This window comes from Platalea leucorodia, assembly GCF_965183815.1.
Source record: "Platalea leucorodia genome assembly, chromosome: 5".
NCBI lineage: Eukaryota > Metazoa > Chordata > Aves > Pelecaniformes > Threskiornithidae > Platalea > Platalea leucorodia.
Window position 1 is genome coordinate 100,887,884 of NC_138827.1, and position 15,609 is coordinate 100,903,492.

General features: G+C 50.0%; 1 protein-coding gene across 1 annotated transcript in view; it reads left to right on the plus strand.

Annotated features, from left to right (window-relative positions):
- FMNL2 (formin like 2) overlaps positions 1–15,609 on the plus strand; it is a gene marked incomplete at its 5' end in the record, with an annotated part of 71,533 nt that overhangs the window by 37,080 nt on the left and 18,844 nt on the right. Inside the window, 3 exons of the mRNA XM_082311736.1 lie at positions 8,118–8,192; positions 12,243–12,353; positions 13,888–14,037. Of these exons, the coding sequence (XP_082167862.1) occupies positions 8,118–8,192; positions 12,243–12,353; positions 13,888–14,037 (336 nt within the window). The remainder of the gene's footprint in view (positions 1–8,117; positions 8,193–12,242; positions 12,354–13,887; positions 14,038–15,609) is intronic.

The following is a 15,609-nucleotide window of genomic DNA, read 5'->3' on the forward strand; positions in this document are numbered from 1 at the left end:
GCAAAGCCACCCTCGGCTACAAGAGCAGCTTTGAACCTGGGGCATTTTTCTCTTTTTTTTCCTGAGTGCCGAAACCCCATGTTGCTTTGTGTTCCCCTTGGACGTGCAGCTCGTAAAGGAGTTTCTGCTCTCCTGGCTGACCCGTGTTATGTCCTGAAGACCAGCGTGCCGTTGAACTGGGGCCAGCTCTTTCTTGGAGCCCCTTCCCAGGGAGCCTGAAGCGAGCATGGATGGGAACCTGCCTTGGTGGAGACCGTGGCTCGGACTCCTCAGGGGCCAGCTCCGAGCCGTGCTGTGGGTTAGGTCTGCTTCACCGTCAAGTTTCTTAGGGTTGTGTGTTCCTAGGAAAAATTACGTGATGCTTTGCCCATTATATATCCGTATTTATATACATATATATATGTGTATATATATCCATATTTATACACATACATATATGTGTGTGTGTGTGTATATATATGTACACCTTTGACTCTTGGGTTAGTTTTAAGGAACTTTTGCTTACAGTCAGAGCCAGAGTCTCTCAACCCCTTTCTCTTTAATCGTGGAAAACATCACTGACAGAGCCTGGAGGCAAAGGTTTTAGCGCCCCGTATATCCCCAGAAACACCTGAACGAGCCTGACTGCGCGGGGATACCACCACCCAAACCAAACCCCTTCCCGCTCAAAGCCTGCACATTTGGTCGCAGGCCCTCATTACCAAACCTAAACGAGGATTCCTCAGAGCTGAGGCACAGAAATAACGTGGACGGGCGAATTGTGAGCAGGGTTGCGAAATCTGGTGAGAACACCCAGAAATAGAATTAGCAGAAGAGTTCAAGTTCAACGGAGTTAAAGCTTGTTGAGGCTATGAGTGCTGAAAGCTGTTTTCCAGCTCGCTTATGGCCTCGCTCCAAAATGAAAATTTTTTGCGGCGTTTCTAGTTAGCTGTTTTATTTACATGGTTTACATGTTTTTCATTTACTGAAAGTGCAGTAGCCAATAAACAAATAGTTTCAGTAAGTTTGCAGATACGTTGGAAAAAATCACAACCCGGCAGCGCTGATGTGATTGCATAATGAAAGCAGTGACAGAGAAACTGTGGGCGTTGTTGCAAATATGAATTTCCTCAGCTTTAGTGAAGAGCTGAAAATGACAGTTTTTGAATGTACTTCGCAGCGCTCTGAACTAACATTTTAAGGAGCACAATCTTAGATCCTTATGCAGCTTTTTGTTAATCTCCGTTTTAAACGTAGGAGAATTTACTTCAATAACAACTGAATATTTCTGGGAAAAGGCCAGAGGACTCTACCACTCTTTTTTTTTTTTTTTTTTTTTTTTTTATAAGCACAATAGTAGTTTTAAAACGGATCCAAACCGAGGAGGCAAAAGAATTGACTGGGATCTGTAGTGAGACAGAAAGCCAGCCAGAAATAATCCTGGCTCTCTGCAGGGAGCAATTCCTGACTTTGGCTCTAATCCAGCAAAGCAGTTAAATTGATTATTATACAAGCATATACCAGAATAATTGAATTCGGTAAGGTGCGCGTATGCTTGTGTGCTTCTCCATACGGGCAACAATTTTAGTATTTAAAAATAAAAACAGAATTGAGGTGCTTTTCCTACGATGAACCATACCTTTCAAGAAACCACTTTGTTTTGCTCCAAGACAAGAAGAAATGCCAAAAAAATAAATGGGAATTCAGATAATCCAGCAAACTTTTGGGAAGCTCATCGTCTGGTGGTTGTTCCAGCGTCTGAGCCTCCCCACGTGCCGGGGAGAGAAGAGCTGGCCTGACTCGTTGGAGACCAGGGGACGAGAGAGGAGCGGGGTCCAGCACGCCGGCGCTCCCTCTTCTTTTAACCTCAATGTAATTATGGGTTTGCCGCTCTGAAATATCTGACAGGTGAGCAGAACTGCCGTCCCCTCACACATCGCCTAGTTGTGACTATCAAAGCCGAGCTTACGGAGGCCGGGTCCTGCCGGCAGCGAGCTGAAAGGCGGGGGCACGGCAAATGAACCTCCTTGTTTGCCTCCATCCGTTCTCACTCCGGCGAAGTGAGACAATATTGTTCAGCCCTCAGTTTTCACAATGCTTAATTCAGAGTCAGGTTTCTCTATTTGAATAATGAATGGTGGTGCTGAAAACAGCAGTTCTGAATTATTCTTACGGGCCATTATAACAACTCAGTACTAGAAGAAACGGTTTGCAAGTGCTGGAAAATGCCAGTACGTTTGTTGTCTTTTGCACTGCAGCAGCATTTTGAGTGTGCCTCAACCCTGCTGGTAGAGAAGTAAAAGGTATTTTAACCTAGTAAGTATTAAATAACTGTTTACTTAACCAGTAAGTTATGGGAAAACTGATTTTTTTGTTCTTCAGCAAACTGCAAAAATGTCAGCATGATCAGTCCAAACAAAGTGTTTCTGTGGAGCGCGGCTTGCCGGTGGTGGGATCTGCTGATCACAGTGGGCTGTTGTGGGGGAGAGAAAGCCGGCATTGTGCCGCCGGATAAAGGAGCACAGACAGGAGAAAGGGTTCACAAAGGGTCCCGTGAATTTTTGGGTTGCATATACATCAGGCTATTCGCAACACCATATCCAGTATGGGCTGCGTTCCTGTACCCGGTGCATATTTGCTGTGAAATCGTGCTACTCTGTCTTGCTCTTAGAGAACTCAAAAAGTTATTGAAGGAGGAGGGAGCAGCTTAAAACAACCTTCGGGCAACACATGGTAGATGGTAATTTTAATGTTTGCACTGACAGAAAATGTCCTGTGTTGCAAAGCTTGACTAAGGTTTAGGTGGTTTAAATTTGGTCCTTTGTTTTCCCTGCCTTGAGGTCACTGTTGGCTGCCTTTGCCATGCCAGACCGTGTTCACCTCGAGTGTAAATGCAGCCAAAACGATTTCATTATCTGTATGGAGTCCGGGACCGCCAGGCGTTACCTGCTTCCTGGCACAGGGGCGTTTTGTGAGGCGGTGAGCTTACTAATGGCTTTTCTACGAACACAGGTGGCTAGCTCAGAGCTGTCGTTCTCTCTCCCCGTTGCTGACAGACCGACGCTGGCATCGAGGCGGTTGCAGTAGGCAGCTCCGCGTCTGGATGGGGCACTGCACCTCGGGCTTAGGAGCATCAGTCCTCCAGATGTGGAGGAGAGAGCGCTCTGGCAGCTGTGTCTCGTGGTGTGCCTTCTGTACCACCAACAGGCTGCAGCTCCAAAGCCTGAAACACTGCCTGTGTTCGCTGCCATCTCCACGTGGAGCACGCTATATTTGCTTGTGGTGAGGTTCAGTGGCGAGCTCCATTCTCCAACAAAATGAGGTGGTGCTTCATGTTGTTAGATAACTGTCTGAGGCAGGACGACGATGGATGTGTGTCCGTGAGCCTGGATTTTCACTTTCTGCCTGACACTGCACATGAAAACATCTTCAGGTTTTCCAAAATAACCTTGGTGTCTTTTGCTGTCTGCCCAGGACGCCTTTCTGGAGCACCTTACAGTAATCCTGCCACGGGCGCAGGAGCAAGGCGAGGGCTGTCGTAGTTGAACTTTGCTCTTGGGTGGTCTGGATGTGATCTGTAAGACCTGAGAGCATTGCCAGGTGGATGTGGATATAATCGTCACTAAATTTCTCATCACGGATCCTTTTGCTTCCTTACAGGATTGTATTGTACCTGTGTAGTAGATCTGTGGCGGGCTCACTTCGATAGCAGCCGAAGCCTTCCCAGAGAAAGGACCCCTTTGTGGGTGGTTTTCCATAAAGCCACATTGTTCTTCTAGAATGACGTGGGCTTCATGCAACCTAAAAAGTTTTTTTTCACAGCCTAAGCAGAGACAGAGGTTTTTTATAGCTGTGGTAACCCGTTTAATCTTGCTTCTTACACAGAATAATGCTAATAAAAGAAAGATCAGCCTTTCTTAGTCCCAGCCATACTTTCAAATGACAGACCTTGGAAATTTATTCAAATATAAATGGCAACATATGGTTTTATGTGGTGGGATTTGATTTCAGCATTCGTCTTGGATTTTGGCCAATCTTCAGGCTGTAGGCTTCATCTACAGTTTCACTCTCTTTAATCTTCCAGGATAAATTATATCATTTCATGAAAGTCAGCTCGCCGTCTCTTGAAACGCACATGTTCCCAGCCCTGACTCATCTGATGATAGTGTGAAATATCTGCGAGCAGCCACCGAAAGCCGCAGGTTGTTGTTGCTTTTCCTCTCGCTCTCGGCTGCTGCATCCCAGCCAGCCGCGGCTGCTCGCATCCCGGGATCGGCAGTTCTCTGCCGGGGCTGTATCGCTTCGGGTTGCTCCTTCATTTAATTAGTCGGCCATAAATGGCTTGTAGTTGTTTATGTCAGCTTTTCTCATCCATGTGGAACGGTTTACATTAGATTTCCCAGAAATCAACCCTTCTGGCTTTTATTGTTGAGTGATCGTATGCGCCATTGTTATGTTTATTTCCACAAAACGCGATTTTGTTTAAATCGGCTCCATTTTTTCTGAAGTGGGTACAAGAGAGAGGTAATTGTTAGAGCTCAAAGTTGAGATGAACCTCCTTCTTTTCTTTTGTTATGTTGACTCTTAATGGTTTTGTGGGGAGGGGAGAGTACGGAGAGCGCCGAAGAATTTGCAGTTGGTTGAACTGAAATATCATCCCATTTACTCTAGTAGGAAAAAAATGGCTAAATGGATAATAATGTAGGGACGGGTGCATCGAAGCAGCCTGTGGTGCAAGTCAAGGAGAGGGTTCCTTGGGTCAGCTTTGAGCGGGAGTTGGATCAGGCCCAGCGTACGCCTCCAAAATCAAATTATATCAGCGGGCAGCTGCTGCCTTTGATCCTTACAGTGCCAGTGGCTTCCTGAAACTCAGCCAGATTCTGCTTTTCTCTTTGGCTCTTCCTGATGGAGGTCGGCCTTTTCGCAGCATTTTGTCTCTTTTCCTCCTGAAGGGCGCGTTGCTCCTGCATGGAAGCGTGTGCGTCCCGGGAGGGCCGTGCGCCGCAGCAGAGCTGCGTGCCTGCAGCCTGCAGCCTGCCAGGAGCGGTTTTGGTGGGCTCCCGGTAAGAGCGTGCCTGGTAGGGCATTCGTGGGGAGTGCCTGGAGTAGGTCACGTTGCTGCATGTTCGATCAACTTGAGCTTCTTCACGACGAAACGATTCCTGGTCCTGCACGCGGAGAGCGGGGGAGCCGGACGGGATGTGTCGTCTGGCGCGGAGATGCTCTGGTCCCCGCCGGAGCGCGCTCATCCCGCCTCTTGCTTTTAAATGCACGCTTGTGAAACCAGGGTGGTCATGCCAAAACGCTCACGATGTTCTCCCCGTTTTCCCAAGGGTGCTTCTGGCCGTTTTGGATTTGAGTTTGGCCATTTGGTGGCTTTGCAGAGCCTAAGGCCCTTCACCGGTGACGCCAGCTGCTGCAAAGCAAGCGCGCTCGCTCGCTTGCCCTCAGTTTTTGTCGGAGCTGCTCTAACCACCAGCAATGTGTATGTGGTGTTTGGGCTTTGATCTCCCAGCAAGGCGATGCCTGACGCTGGAGGGAGGCTTTATGAGGATTACTCCTGAAGAAAAGCCTGAGATTAGACTGAAGATTTACAGCCTGAAGCTGAACGGCACGGGCTCTCCAAACTCACCCACCCTTTCGGTGTCCCAGGGACCCCATCTCTGCCAAGCAGAGAGCCAGGTCATGCCCAACTGCAGGCCAGGCGATACCAAGGAGACTTGCTCCATCCAAGAGCGGGGCTGTCTCAGCTCTGGTTTATTCTATCTTAGACCTTAATGTGTGTTTTATGGGCCTAGTGGAGCAGCCCACGTAAAGGCGTTTAATGCTTCAAAACCACTTTCATGGCATAGGCTGTAGAGAGAGCCAAGTCCTTTGGGTTTAAGATCGTGATAATTTGCTTGACCAACAAGTGTAATCTGTTTTTCATGAGGGTGCACGCGTTGTTATTTAAGTCTCTCTGTTCTACCTTGTGAGTCTTTAAGGTTCAGCTGGAAGCATTTAAATACAACTTTAGCAAGTGCTTGTGTGGACTTCAGCGCCCTGCCTACCAGAGGGGTTGCCGAGCCTGCACGGAGCCCATTAGCTGCAACTTGTGGGATTGCGGCCGTGAATATCGATGGTAATGTTATCAAATAGTTCATCGTAACCAGTGTCCCTGTCCTCTCACAGAGATCCAGTGGCAGAATTCCCATTGACGTCGGGTACTGACCACAAATATCTGAACAGTAACCCAGTTGTGGCAGTTTTGCTTTGGAATGGCAGAAGATGTATCGCGTACACCACAAGTATGTTTTATTCAGTCGTAACAGAGAGCAGAAAGCGTGGGGAGAGGTCACCCAGCAGGCCCCTGCTCGCAGTGCTTTGCAGATCTCATGGTCAGCTCAGCTGAGGTCCCACTAAGCTCTGCGTGGCTCCAGTGAGGTCTGCTCGGTGCCTTAATCTTTGTGTAGGTACGTGCTATAAGATACACACAGTTAGAAAGAGGAAGCTGATGCGGGAGTAGTAATAATAATGCATACTTTGTAAAGAACTTGCTTTTTGGGAGTATCTAGAAACCCCAGCTGGGGATTTGGTCTCCTTGTGGGAGACACAAATGTGGAAATACGTACAAAGACCTGGCCCCTGCCCCAGAGAGGTTAGTTTCTAAAGAAGAAGTAGCCAGTGCTCCCGCCAATCCTTAATTACCCTCGGTTGGCTCATGTCACATAACTACTGTGCCATGAGCTGGCCCCTAAGGGAAGCAGCAGCTGATGCCTCGGAGGGGTCTGCTGCGTGGAAGCGGGTGGGCCCTAACCGGACAGCCCGGGTTGGAGGTCCCACTGCTGTCCCCCGTCTCCTGATCAGCAGCACCCAGCATTCCCGGGACATTTGGGTGCAATCTGGCTAAGGAAGGAAGGAGCCTTGGGTCTCCCCGAGGGGTTCGTTCCTCAGCAGAAGGGAGGTTTCAGTCCTCCCGATGACGGGACACTGCTTTTCAGGACCTTTAAGAAGAAAACAGCTTCTTTCAGAGCTTCTCCTGTGCCTCTGCAACCAGCCAGCATCTGAGGAGGGTGAAGCTGGGAATGGTGTTTGACGCTGTTCGTGGGTGGATGTGCCTACCCGGGCGCTTACAGCTCTGTTCAGAAGAGCGTGCCTGTGCTCTTCTGCATTCACTGCTCAGTTTGACGCCAAAGTGAGAAGTCAGCTCACGGCACAGGGTACGAGGAAGCTCCCAGTGGATTTGGGAACGTGTGGGACCCTTTGCACTGCCTCCATCGCCTGCTATCTGACCGTGCTGGGACAGTTGGGCTCGCTGGGACGGCTGTGTGCGGGGCAGCTGCCGGGCACCGGCTCCTACCCCTACGGCTTGGGCGTTCGGTGTAGTCCGTTCACGCGGGGATAGAAAAAGTACCCCGAACGATGCACCGCAGAGGGAGGAGCTGCGGTTGCTAAGTAAGGGGGATGGGGAGATGGGTGCACCTCTGCTCCCTTTTGCTTTCCAACGTATTTAATGTTTCGGGATTTTGGTGTGGATTACTCTAGATCATTTGTGTGCTGAGAAAAGTAGGAGTGAGCCAGAGAAGCTACTGGGAAGTAATAAGATTTAAACAGTATCCTGAGACCTGCTTTATCTTGGATCTTATTTCTCCCTCAAGTTGCTTGTGTTTCCTGCCAGCACCCCTGTGTTACGGCTCTGTAATTCTGACCAGCCGATAGTTACGCTGATGTATTTCACTCCTCATTTAGCCGGTGATAATTTTCTTTTTTTCCTCCCTGTAATTTGTTCTTCTTCCTAATTACATTATATTACAGTGGAAAGCCAATTCTGCACTGTAAAAGAGGCCGAGTCTTCCTGTGGCATAGCCTGGCGCAACTCTGTTGCTTACGTTCGTGCCATCAGTGGGTATGATTAAATTTTTAGGGGGAAAAGAGATACAAAGAGTTATGTTATAATTGTACCTGACCCCTTAGACTTGCAGCGCAGGTGTTCACCTGTGATTTCTCCACTGGATTTGTCACGAAGAAGAATATTTTTAACAAGAAGAAGAAACCTGGGCGGCGAGGTTTTGAGCAAGCAGATGAGCTGCTTTTGAAATGTTTCTCCTACTGTCTCTCGCAAGCCGTAGTTTAACAAACACGTGGTGATTCTTTTGTAGGTGTGTGGAGAGAAACAGCGCTTTGAGAAGCTGATGGAGCACTTCCGAAATGAAGACAACAATATAGACTTCATGGTGAGTGCTATTTATCATCAGCAGACTTTGGTTTCCGTTTTTACTGTGTCTGGCCCTGTTGTCCTAGGCGGAGATGTATCTGCCTTCTGATCCTTGGCCTAAAATCACCACAATACAATTTTTTTTTATATTCCAGACTACATAATGTGCGTTTCGTTTTTAGCTTCAGTTCAATTCAGTTATCTTCAAGAAATGCCTTGTACCGTAGTGAAGGTAAGAGGAAAGCGGCCTTTTGGTCGTGTGTGCTATTTCGCTGCGGCAAAGCAGCAGCTTCTGCAATATGAAGATGCGTATTCTGTCCGTGTGCCAGCATCCTCAGAGCCACAGACAGGGAAGTGTGGGAGAGACTCGCTGCAGCTGCTGTCTGTCCTTATCTGCCGATAAATATAGCAGTAGTTTGCACCACTTTTGGTTCCTCAACGTGCATATGCATGATTATTCACCAAATCCACTTCCCCTGGAGCACAAGAGGGAACGGCGAGAGAGGGAGCTCTGGCTGGCACCCGCAGGCACCAGCGCCAGCTTGCACCTTGGCTTCACCTGAAAGGCAGAGGTCGTGGCAGCAGGGCTGAGCTAGCTGGTTACCTGTCCGATACCAAACATACTTCTGTATCCATTTTTTTAAAGTCTATGGCAAGTGAGTGCTCGTGTCAGAAGCGTAAGAAATTTAAGTCCTATTTTTAATTAGAAAACAAATGCTGGCGTGGTCAGTGCAGACTCCCTTGCACTGCTCGTGCTTGATGCCTCGGATCTGACGTGGTCCTGTTTTGAGGTGAGAGCAGAGCAGGAGGGCTTCCCACCCGGTCACACTGGCTGGTCTGCTGAGGCCTCTGTTAAGCATCTGTGAACACTTTATACTGTTTTAGTGCTGAGCTTTGTGTTAAAGACCTCTTTCTGCCAGGAACTGGATGTTAAATCAGGCAGTGTGGTGTTTCCTACAGGCTTTGAACACTGGTGTCAGTGGCTTGCAGCCCTGATGGCCAGGGCAGGCTCGCACCCTTGAGGGGACAGCAGAGTAAAAAGGAGGTGGTGTGAGCAAGATAGGATGGCCTCTTTCTTGTATTTAAAAAGAAAAAAAAGTTACAGTGATCCCTGCAATTTTACTCAAGTTGGCAAGCTCTAACTCTCTGATGTTACAGTTGGTTTCACTCCTGATTACTGCAGTCCCAGTAAGGACATGTTGGTCGTCACAGTATACATGAAGTATCCTCAGATGTACAGAGTTTAGTCTGTAGTTTAACAGCAAGATTTGTCAGTCCTCAACACCCGACCCAGTCATTTTTCCTGTGCTCTCAGGGAGGGGTAATCGTATTTGCGGAGTGGGAGAGTAGCACAGCTTCATGCAGCCTGGAAGCAAGACGGTGGCTGCAGCTGTGAGCTATGGCATTTGTCCACTGTTTTTTTAAAAAAATCATCCCCCAGCTTTATTTAAGATACTAAACGGTGTATTGTAAGGATATAATAGGGAATAAGCATGAGAGTGTGGGTCCATACCAGCCCGGTGAGCTGTGAATATTCAGCATCCATCTGGATGGCCTGTAAGAAAATTCCCTGGTCCTCTCAGGCCATGGGTTGAAGGTAGTGGTGAAATTTGCTTGAAAAAGGATACGTTTTTTTCAGGACTTGCCCAAATGCTAATAAAATCTGCGTCTTTGGGCTGCTTCCACCGGCTACGGGCTTGACTATATGACAAGCCTAAAGCTGGAAGAGAGAGCTCATGACAACCGATTTGGCAGATCCGCTCGTTCTCGTCGCCATCTGGCCCTAACGAGCTCCGCGTGCTGCTGCGAGCGCTAGCGGACGAGCGCGCTTCGGGGGGTGAGCGGGGAGCGCTGCGGGAGCCTGCGGGCCGCACCGCGGCGTGCCCAGGGCAGGCGTCGCTCCTTTCCGCAGGACGGGATAAAACGGGCGCCGGAGCCCAGGCTCCAGGACGTAACGTTAAAGCTCGAGTAATTCAAGGAGTTGCGAGGAGGGAACATAAACAAAGAGCTATTCCTGCAGGACCTGGTTCCACGTTGCCCTAAATAGAGAGCTGTCTGGGAAGCTGTAGCTGGAAGGGGCCGTGGTTAATTGCATGGATTGACAGGGAGAAAAGAGCAACAAAAAGGCAAAAGTATGTTAGAGAAGGTTCCTGTTGTTGACATTGACTTACTTCATTTTAAAAGCAACTTTCTTAGATCAGTTTTCTTTGACTTGATAAATTCCTTAGTTGTGTATGTAAGGATCTGAGAAAGGAAATGAGAATTTGGCCCTAACATTGTGAGAGCCAAAGCAAGTATAACAAAAGCGCTTTTGAAATAAAGGTATTTGGCTGTGGGTGATTCGACGGGACGGCAGGGTTCAGCTGGCCAAGGCCAGTACCAGCACTGGGAGGAACCACGGCTCGCCACAGGAACTGGAGAGGGTCCTGCAAAGACTCGAAACCTGAAGTTAGGTTTCCAACTGCCTGGATCGGGTTGTTCGTGTAAGAGAGGGGTGCACACCAAGAGGTGGGGATGAGGCATCACAGGAGCTCCTGGATGGGTCTTCAGACCATCTTCCTTCCTCTCGTCCTTGGGGCTATCCCTGTTACCACTCACAACTTTGCATTATCTAGGCTTAAAGTCATTTTGGAAACAGAATGGTTAAAGCTGGTCAGGGTCTACGTGGGAGGATGTAGCTGAAAGGTTTTGACTGACCTTTGTTGTGTCCCTGTGGTCCCCGTTCCTCCAAAGCTGGGCAGTACCAGGCAGTTCCGCCGGGAGAGTTTTTATGGCAACTCAGTGGCTGCTGGGAGCTCCGGCTGGAAGGAGCAGCCCGGGGCATCCCGGCCAGACCTGTAGTCAAAGGCCACCAAGCAGCAGATGCCTGCTCGTGGGTCTATCCTCTGGGCACTACAGCAGATCACAGAGAACGGGCCACTTCCCTGTAGGAAACCGGTGATCCAGCGAGTGCCTTCACTCCGTTCTTCCCACGAAATGACCCAGAGACGTGGGGTCTCCCGGAGGCTTGTGTTACAAGTAAAATCAGGTTGCTTTGATTTTATCTTCTCTCAGATTCATTCTAGACCTACTGAGGTCGAGGACACGCTCAAGGACATGGTTTAGTGGTGGGCTCGGCAGTGCTAGGTTAACGGTTGGACTCGATGATCTTAAGGGTCTTTTCCAACCTTAACGATTCTGTGATTCTATGAGATACTTCCCAGCTCTGTTGAGAAGCTTGGTGTTACCCCTGCTGCAGCGTTGCTGGCAGGATGGGGCTGTGCCCTTGAGAAGCCCAGCAAGGACCAGGCAAACCCTCTCTGAAAGCGGCTCGGAGGGTGACAGGCGTGATATCTGTGAGCTGAAAGAGGGCTGGGGATGCTTGTGCAGAGCAGGATTTGGCCGTGCCCTACAGTCAAGTAAAGGGCAACCCTTTTGGGGTCTGCCGCCCGATTCCTGCCGCTCTGCGGGAGGTTCCCCCCACCGCTCACACCGCTCGCGACCCCCTTCGCTCGAGAGCCTTTCCCTTTCCTTTGCTGTGTTGGGACGCGTTTGGATGCCAACTCCTATGATCTGTTCCCTTGTTCAGTTACCAAACCACAGCTTTGGAAATATGCTTTCTGCAAACAACAAAGCGCCTTTTGTGAAAATCCCGTTTCCTAAGCTAGGGGTTTCAGTTGCAAAATTAATCTCACTTTTACAGGCCATTTCAGAAACAGCATTGTTTTCTTAAGAGCTCGTGTGCTTGTATGGTGTCTGGCTGTGCGAGCTGGCATGGAAAGCGTTTCTGTTCACCGGCACGCAGTAAAGGTAGACTCTGCAGACATGACTTAATTTCTGGAACCCGTGTTTGCCTTTATCACAGCAGACAAAAGCCCCGTAAGCCCAAATCCAGCACCGGCTTGGAAAAAAGCTGCAGAAGAGCGGATCACAGTTTCCCCTTGGAGTAACCACAAGGAAATGTGGTCATTCGCAGTGTCTGACCCATGGGGCCCCGGGAGAGCCCGCTCCGACCCTGCGCCCGGGGCTCTCGGGGGGCGGCCGGGGCCGCGCCATCGCCTCCTCTCACGTGCAACGCTTCTCCTTGCAGGTGGCCTGCATGCAGTTCATCAACATCGTCGTCCACTCGGTGGAGGACATGAACTTCAGAGTCCACCTGCAGTATGAATTTACGAAGCTCGGCCTGGACGAGTATTTGGATGTGAGTATGAGCCGGGTCTCTACGCCTCGCAGCGTGGGTCTGCCCTCCCGGCGAGGCTGAGCCCTGCCTGGGGGTGCGGGCTGGGGCCACCCGCGGCCATGGAGGGTCCATGCCACGTCCCCCAGCACCACCGCTGCCCAGCCTAGCCTTAAACGTCCTTAAGCCCCCTCAGCCGAGAGCTTTCGGGAGGGCAGAGCAGGGTTTTCCCATAGTCTCTGCTAAAAATGCAGTGCCTTGGCCGCTGACTGGGGGCTGTGGCCTGGAGCCACCCCTGCAGAAGAAAAATCAGCTGCAACTGACTGCAATTACAGACTGGGAGCTAAATTTGTAGCTTCGCCTTATAACAAAGGGAGGATGAACCGCAGTCGTCCTCGCCCGCGCCACGTCCCTGAGCTCCAGCCGCGGGCTGCAGGCCTCGTGTCGGCCCCAGCTCAGGTGCCGCCAGGGTCCCCTCCGCCTCCGTGTGAAAAAGTCCTCCTTTGGGTTTCCTCCTGACAGCCAGGCATTTTCTGGTGTCCTGTGGGAAATGCTCTCTTTCAGAAGAAAGCTGCTTTTCTATTTCCCCTTCCTTATTTTTCTCTCTCTCCCTGTGCCCTTGGGAACACACGCATGAAAACAGTGCTGGTGTTGACGAGGGATTGATTTGTCCCTGCTGACTTCTGCTCAGCAGTAACTGGGAGAGAGGTTTTTTGCTGTCTACAGGATGGATTTGTACATGGCGCTACCGAGCGTGGGTCTGTTTGGGGTCCCAGGACGGCACAAACCCTGCAGTCCATCGGGAGCAGGCAGAGCAGTTCAAAGCATGCTCTGATGTTCTCTTTGGAGATAAAGCATGCTCATTTTGAGCACAGCAAACCCAGCACGAGGTCAGGGAGAGCAATCAGCGGATTTGCTCCGGGCCACGTGGCTGCTTTGAAGCCAAGCACAAGGGATGGCCTCACCTCTGCCTACCAGCCACGGAGCCGGTGGCCACCACGGGCAGCAGCAGGGTTGGCCCCGCCGCCCGCCTGCCTTGCTGGCCTTGCACCATCCCAGGGCCGGGTCGTAGGTTCAGAGCTTGCCACAGTCAAGCAGCAAGCATGGAGGAAAGCAGTAGTATCCTCTGTAGTAACATGAGGGTGGTGAAACACTGGAAGGGGTTGCCCAGAGAGGCGGGGGATGCCCCATCCTTGGAAACATCCAAGGCCAGGCTGGATGGGGCTGTGAGCACCCTGATCTGGTTGGAGATGTCCCTGCCCATGGCAGGGGGATGGACAGGATGGCCTGGAAAGGGCCCTTCCACCCCAGAGCATTCTGTGATGCTATGATAAGATAAGATGCTGCTTAGCTTTATTTGAAAGCTCTGGGTGTTTGGTTTTCAAAAATGACTGTTTATCACTTACGACCCCAGCTAACGTTAAAATGCAAAGTGTTTTCCTGGGTGATGGAAGTGGCCTGAGCCCCTGCTGCTCTCCCACCCCGTTGCGGTCCGTGGCCCTCTTGCTGCGAAGGGCTGCCAGTGCCGAGTGACACCCTTGTCTCCTTGGATTTACAGAAACTGAAACACACAGAGAGTGACAAACTGCAGGTGCAAATCCAAGCTTACCTGGATAACGTTTTTGATGTGGGAGCTTTACTGGAGGATGCCGAAACCAAGAATGCAGCCTTGGAAAGAGTTGAAGAACTGGAAGAAAACATTTCCCATGTTAGTACCAAACTTTGTCACCTTTGTCTCTGAAGCAGTTCAGAGCCTGCTCTGCGCAGGGGCTTTGCTACTGCCCGTTTCGGGAGGTGGAAGCACAGGCACAGCGGGGCTGCAGCCTCTGGGGTGAGGGTCACTTAGAAAAAGCCTTAGGACTGCTGTGCTTCTGTATTGGGGGAATAATCAGATATTTGGCAAACGAAGGAATTCGAGAGATCTCAGGCAGGTAAACTTCCTGGGAGCTTTCATGCTATATGTTGAACCTCATATTCTGCTTGGTTTAGTTAACAGGTGCCCCACTGGCTACAAATATTTGTTCATAAGCTGTTTATTGACCCGATGAGAAAATACCTTATTCTGTCATTTTATTTACTCTCCTATCTGACACAACCCCCAGCTTCTTATAAAGGAGTAGCATTGCCTTGTTAATGTGGGGCTTGGCACGCCGGTTTTGTGCACATCAAGGGACAGCTCGGCCTGTGCTGCGCCGTGCCTGCCCCTCCATGCGCTTCCGTGGCCACGGCTGCAGCGCTCGCACACCTCGCTAGCGTCGGCCCGTTTATCCCCCGAGCGCCGCGGTGAGCCGGGAGGGGATGGCCCCCGTGCCGGGGCCCGGCCGAGCAGAGGGGCGCAGCTCCGAGGCCCTGGCCCGGCAGGTTCGCAGCTGCGCGGGCTTCAGCTTCGGTTCGGCTGCGGTTCCAGGTGGAGTCGCTTGGTGCACGGAGCCTCTGCAAAGAGTTCTCTTACGAGCTGGGAAAGCTAATTTGCATGGAAATTGCAAATTCCTCAGCAATGCAGTACTGGTAAATAGAGCAGATAACCATCCTGTCTGTGTCTTAAAACATTACTGGGCTCCGGAGGTGAGGGACTGAAAAACAGTGCTGTGCAGATATTCACTGTTGGCTCACAGCTTTTCTGTCCCGTCCCTTTTTGGTGTCAGGTACTTTAGTCCAGAAAACATAGCTTGGCTGTTTTAAATATAAAATGATTTCCCTATTAAAAAAACCAAAACATAAAAGGGTCATTCTGTTACCATTCCTATATGGCCACCACTTAGAATAAATACGTTCTTAAAACAGCTCGCTGTGCAGTATTTGCCCCTCTCAGGTGCTCTTCTGCTAGAGAAAAGTGATCCGGTAGAAATGGCGCCATTTGCTTCATGATCATCTCCTTTTAGCTGCTTAGAAGCTTAATGGTTTACTCTGGTGGCACGTTTTTAAGGGCTTGCTTCTGATCTCTCGTTACATAAACTAGACTCATCCCAGGAGTATGGACATAATTTTCTGTCATGTGTTGGCAGAAATACTAATAATAGAATTGCAGAAGTTTTATCTCAAAAACACAGCGACCGACACCACCTCACCACCTCTGCAGCCTCGCCTGAGTCGGCGTGATTGGTGGTGATGGAAAAAGCCAGCAAGAACAGCGGGGCTTTCAGATCCCAGGTTTGCGGGGCTGGCAGAAAATAAAAATAAATCAAAAGACCATGGGGGAAAAAGAAAAAAACACATGTCATTCATTACTAATCAAATTAGCCTCATTGTGAGAGGTGATATTTATAGGTTCCACCATTGC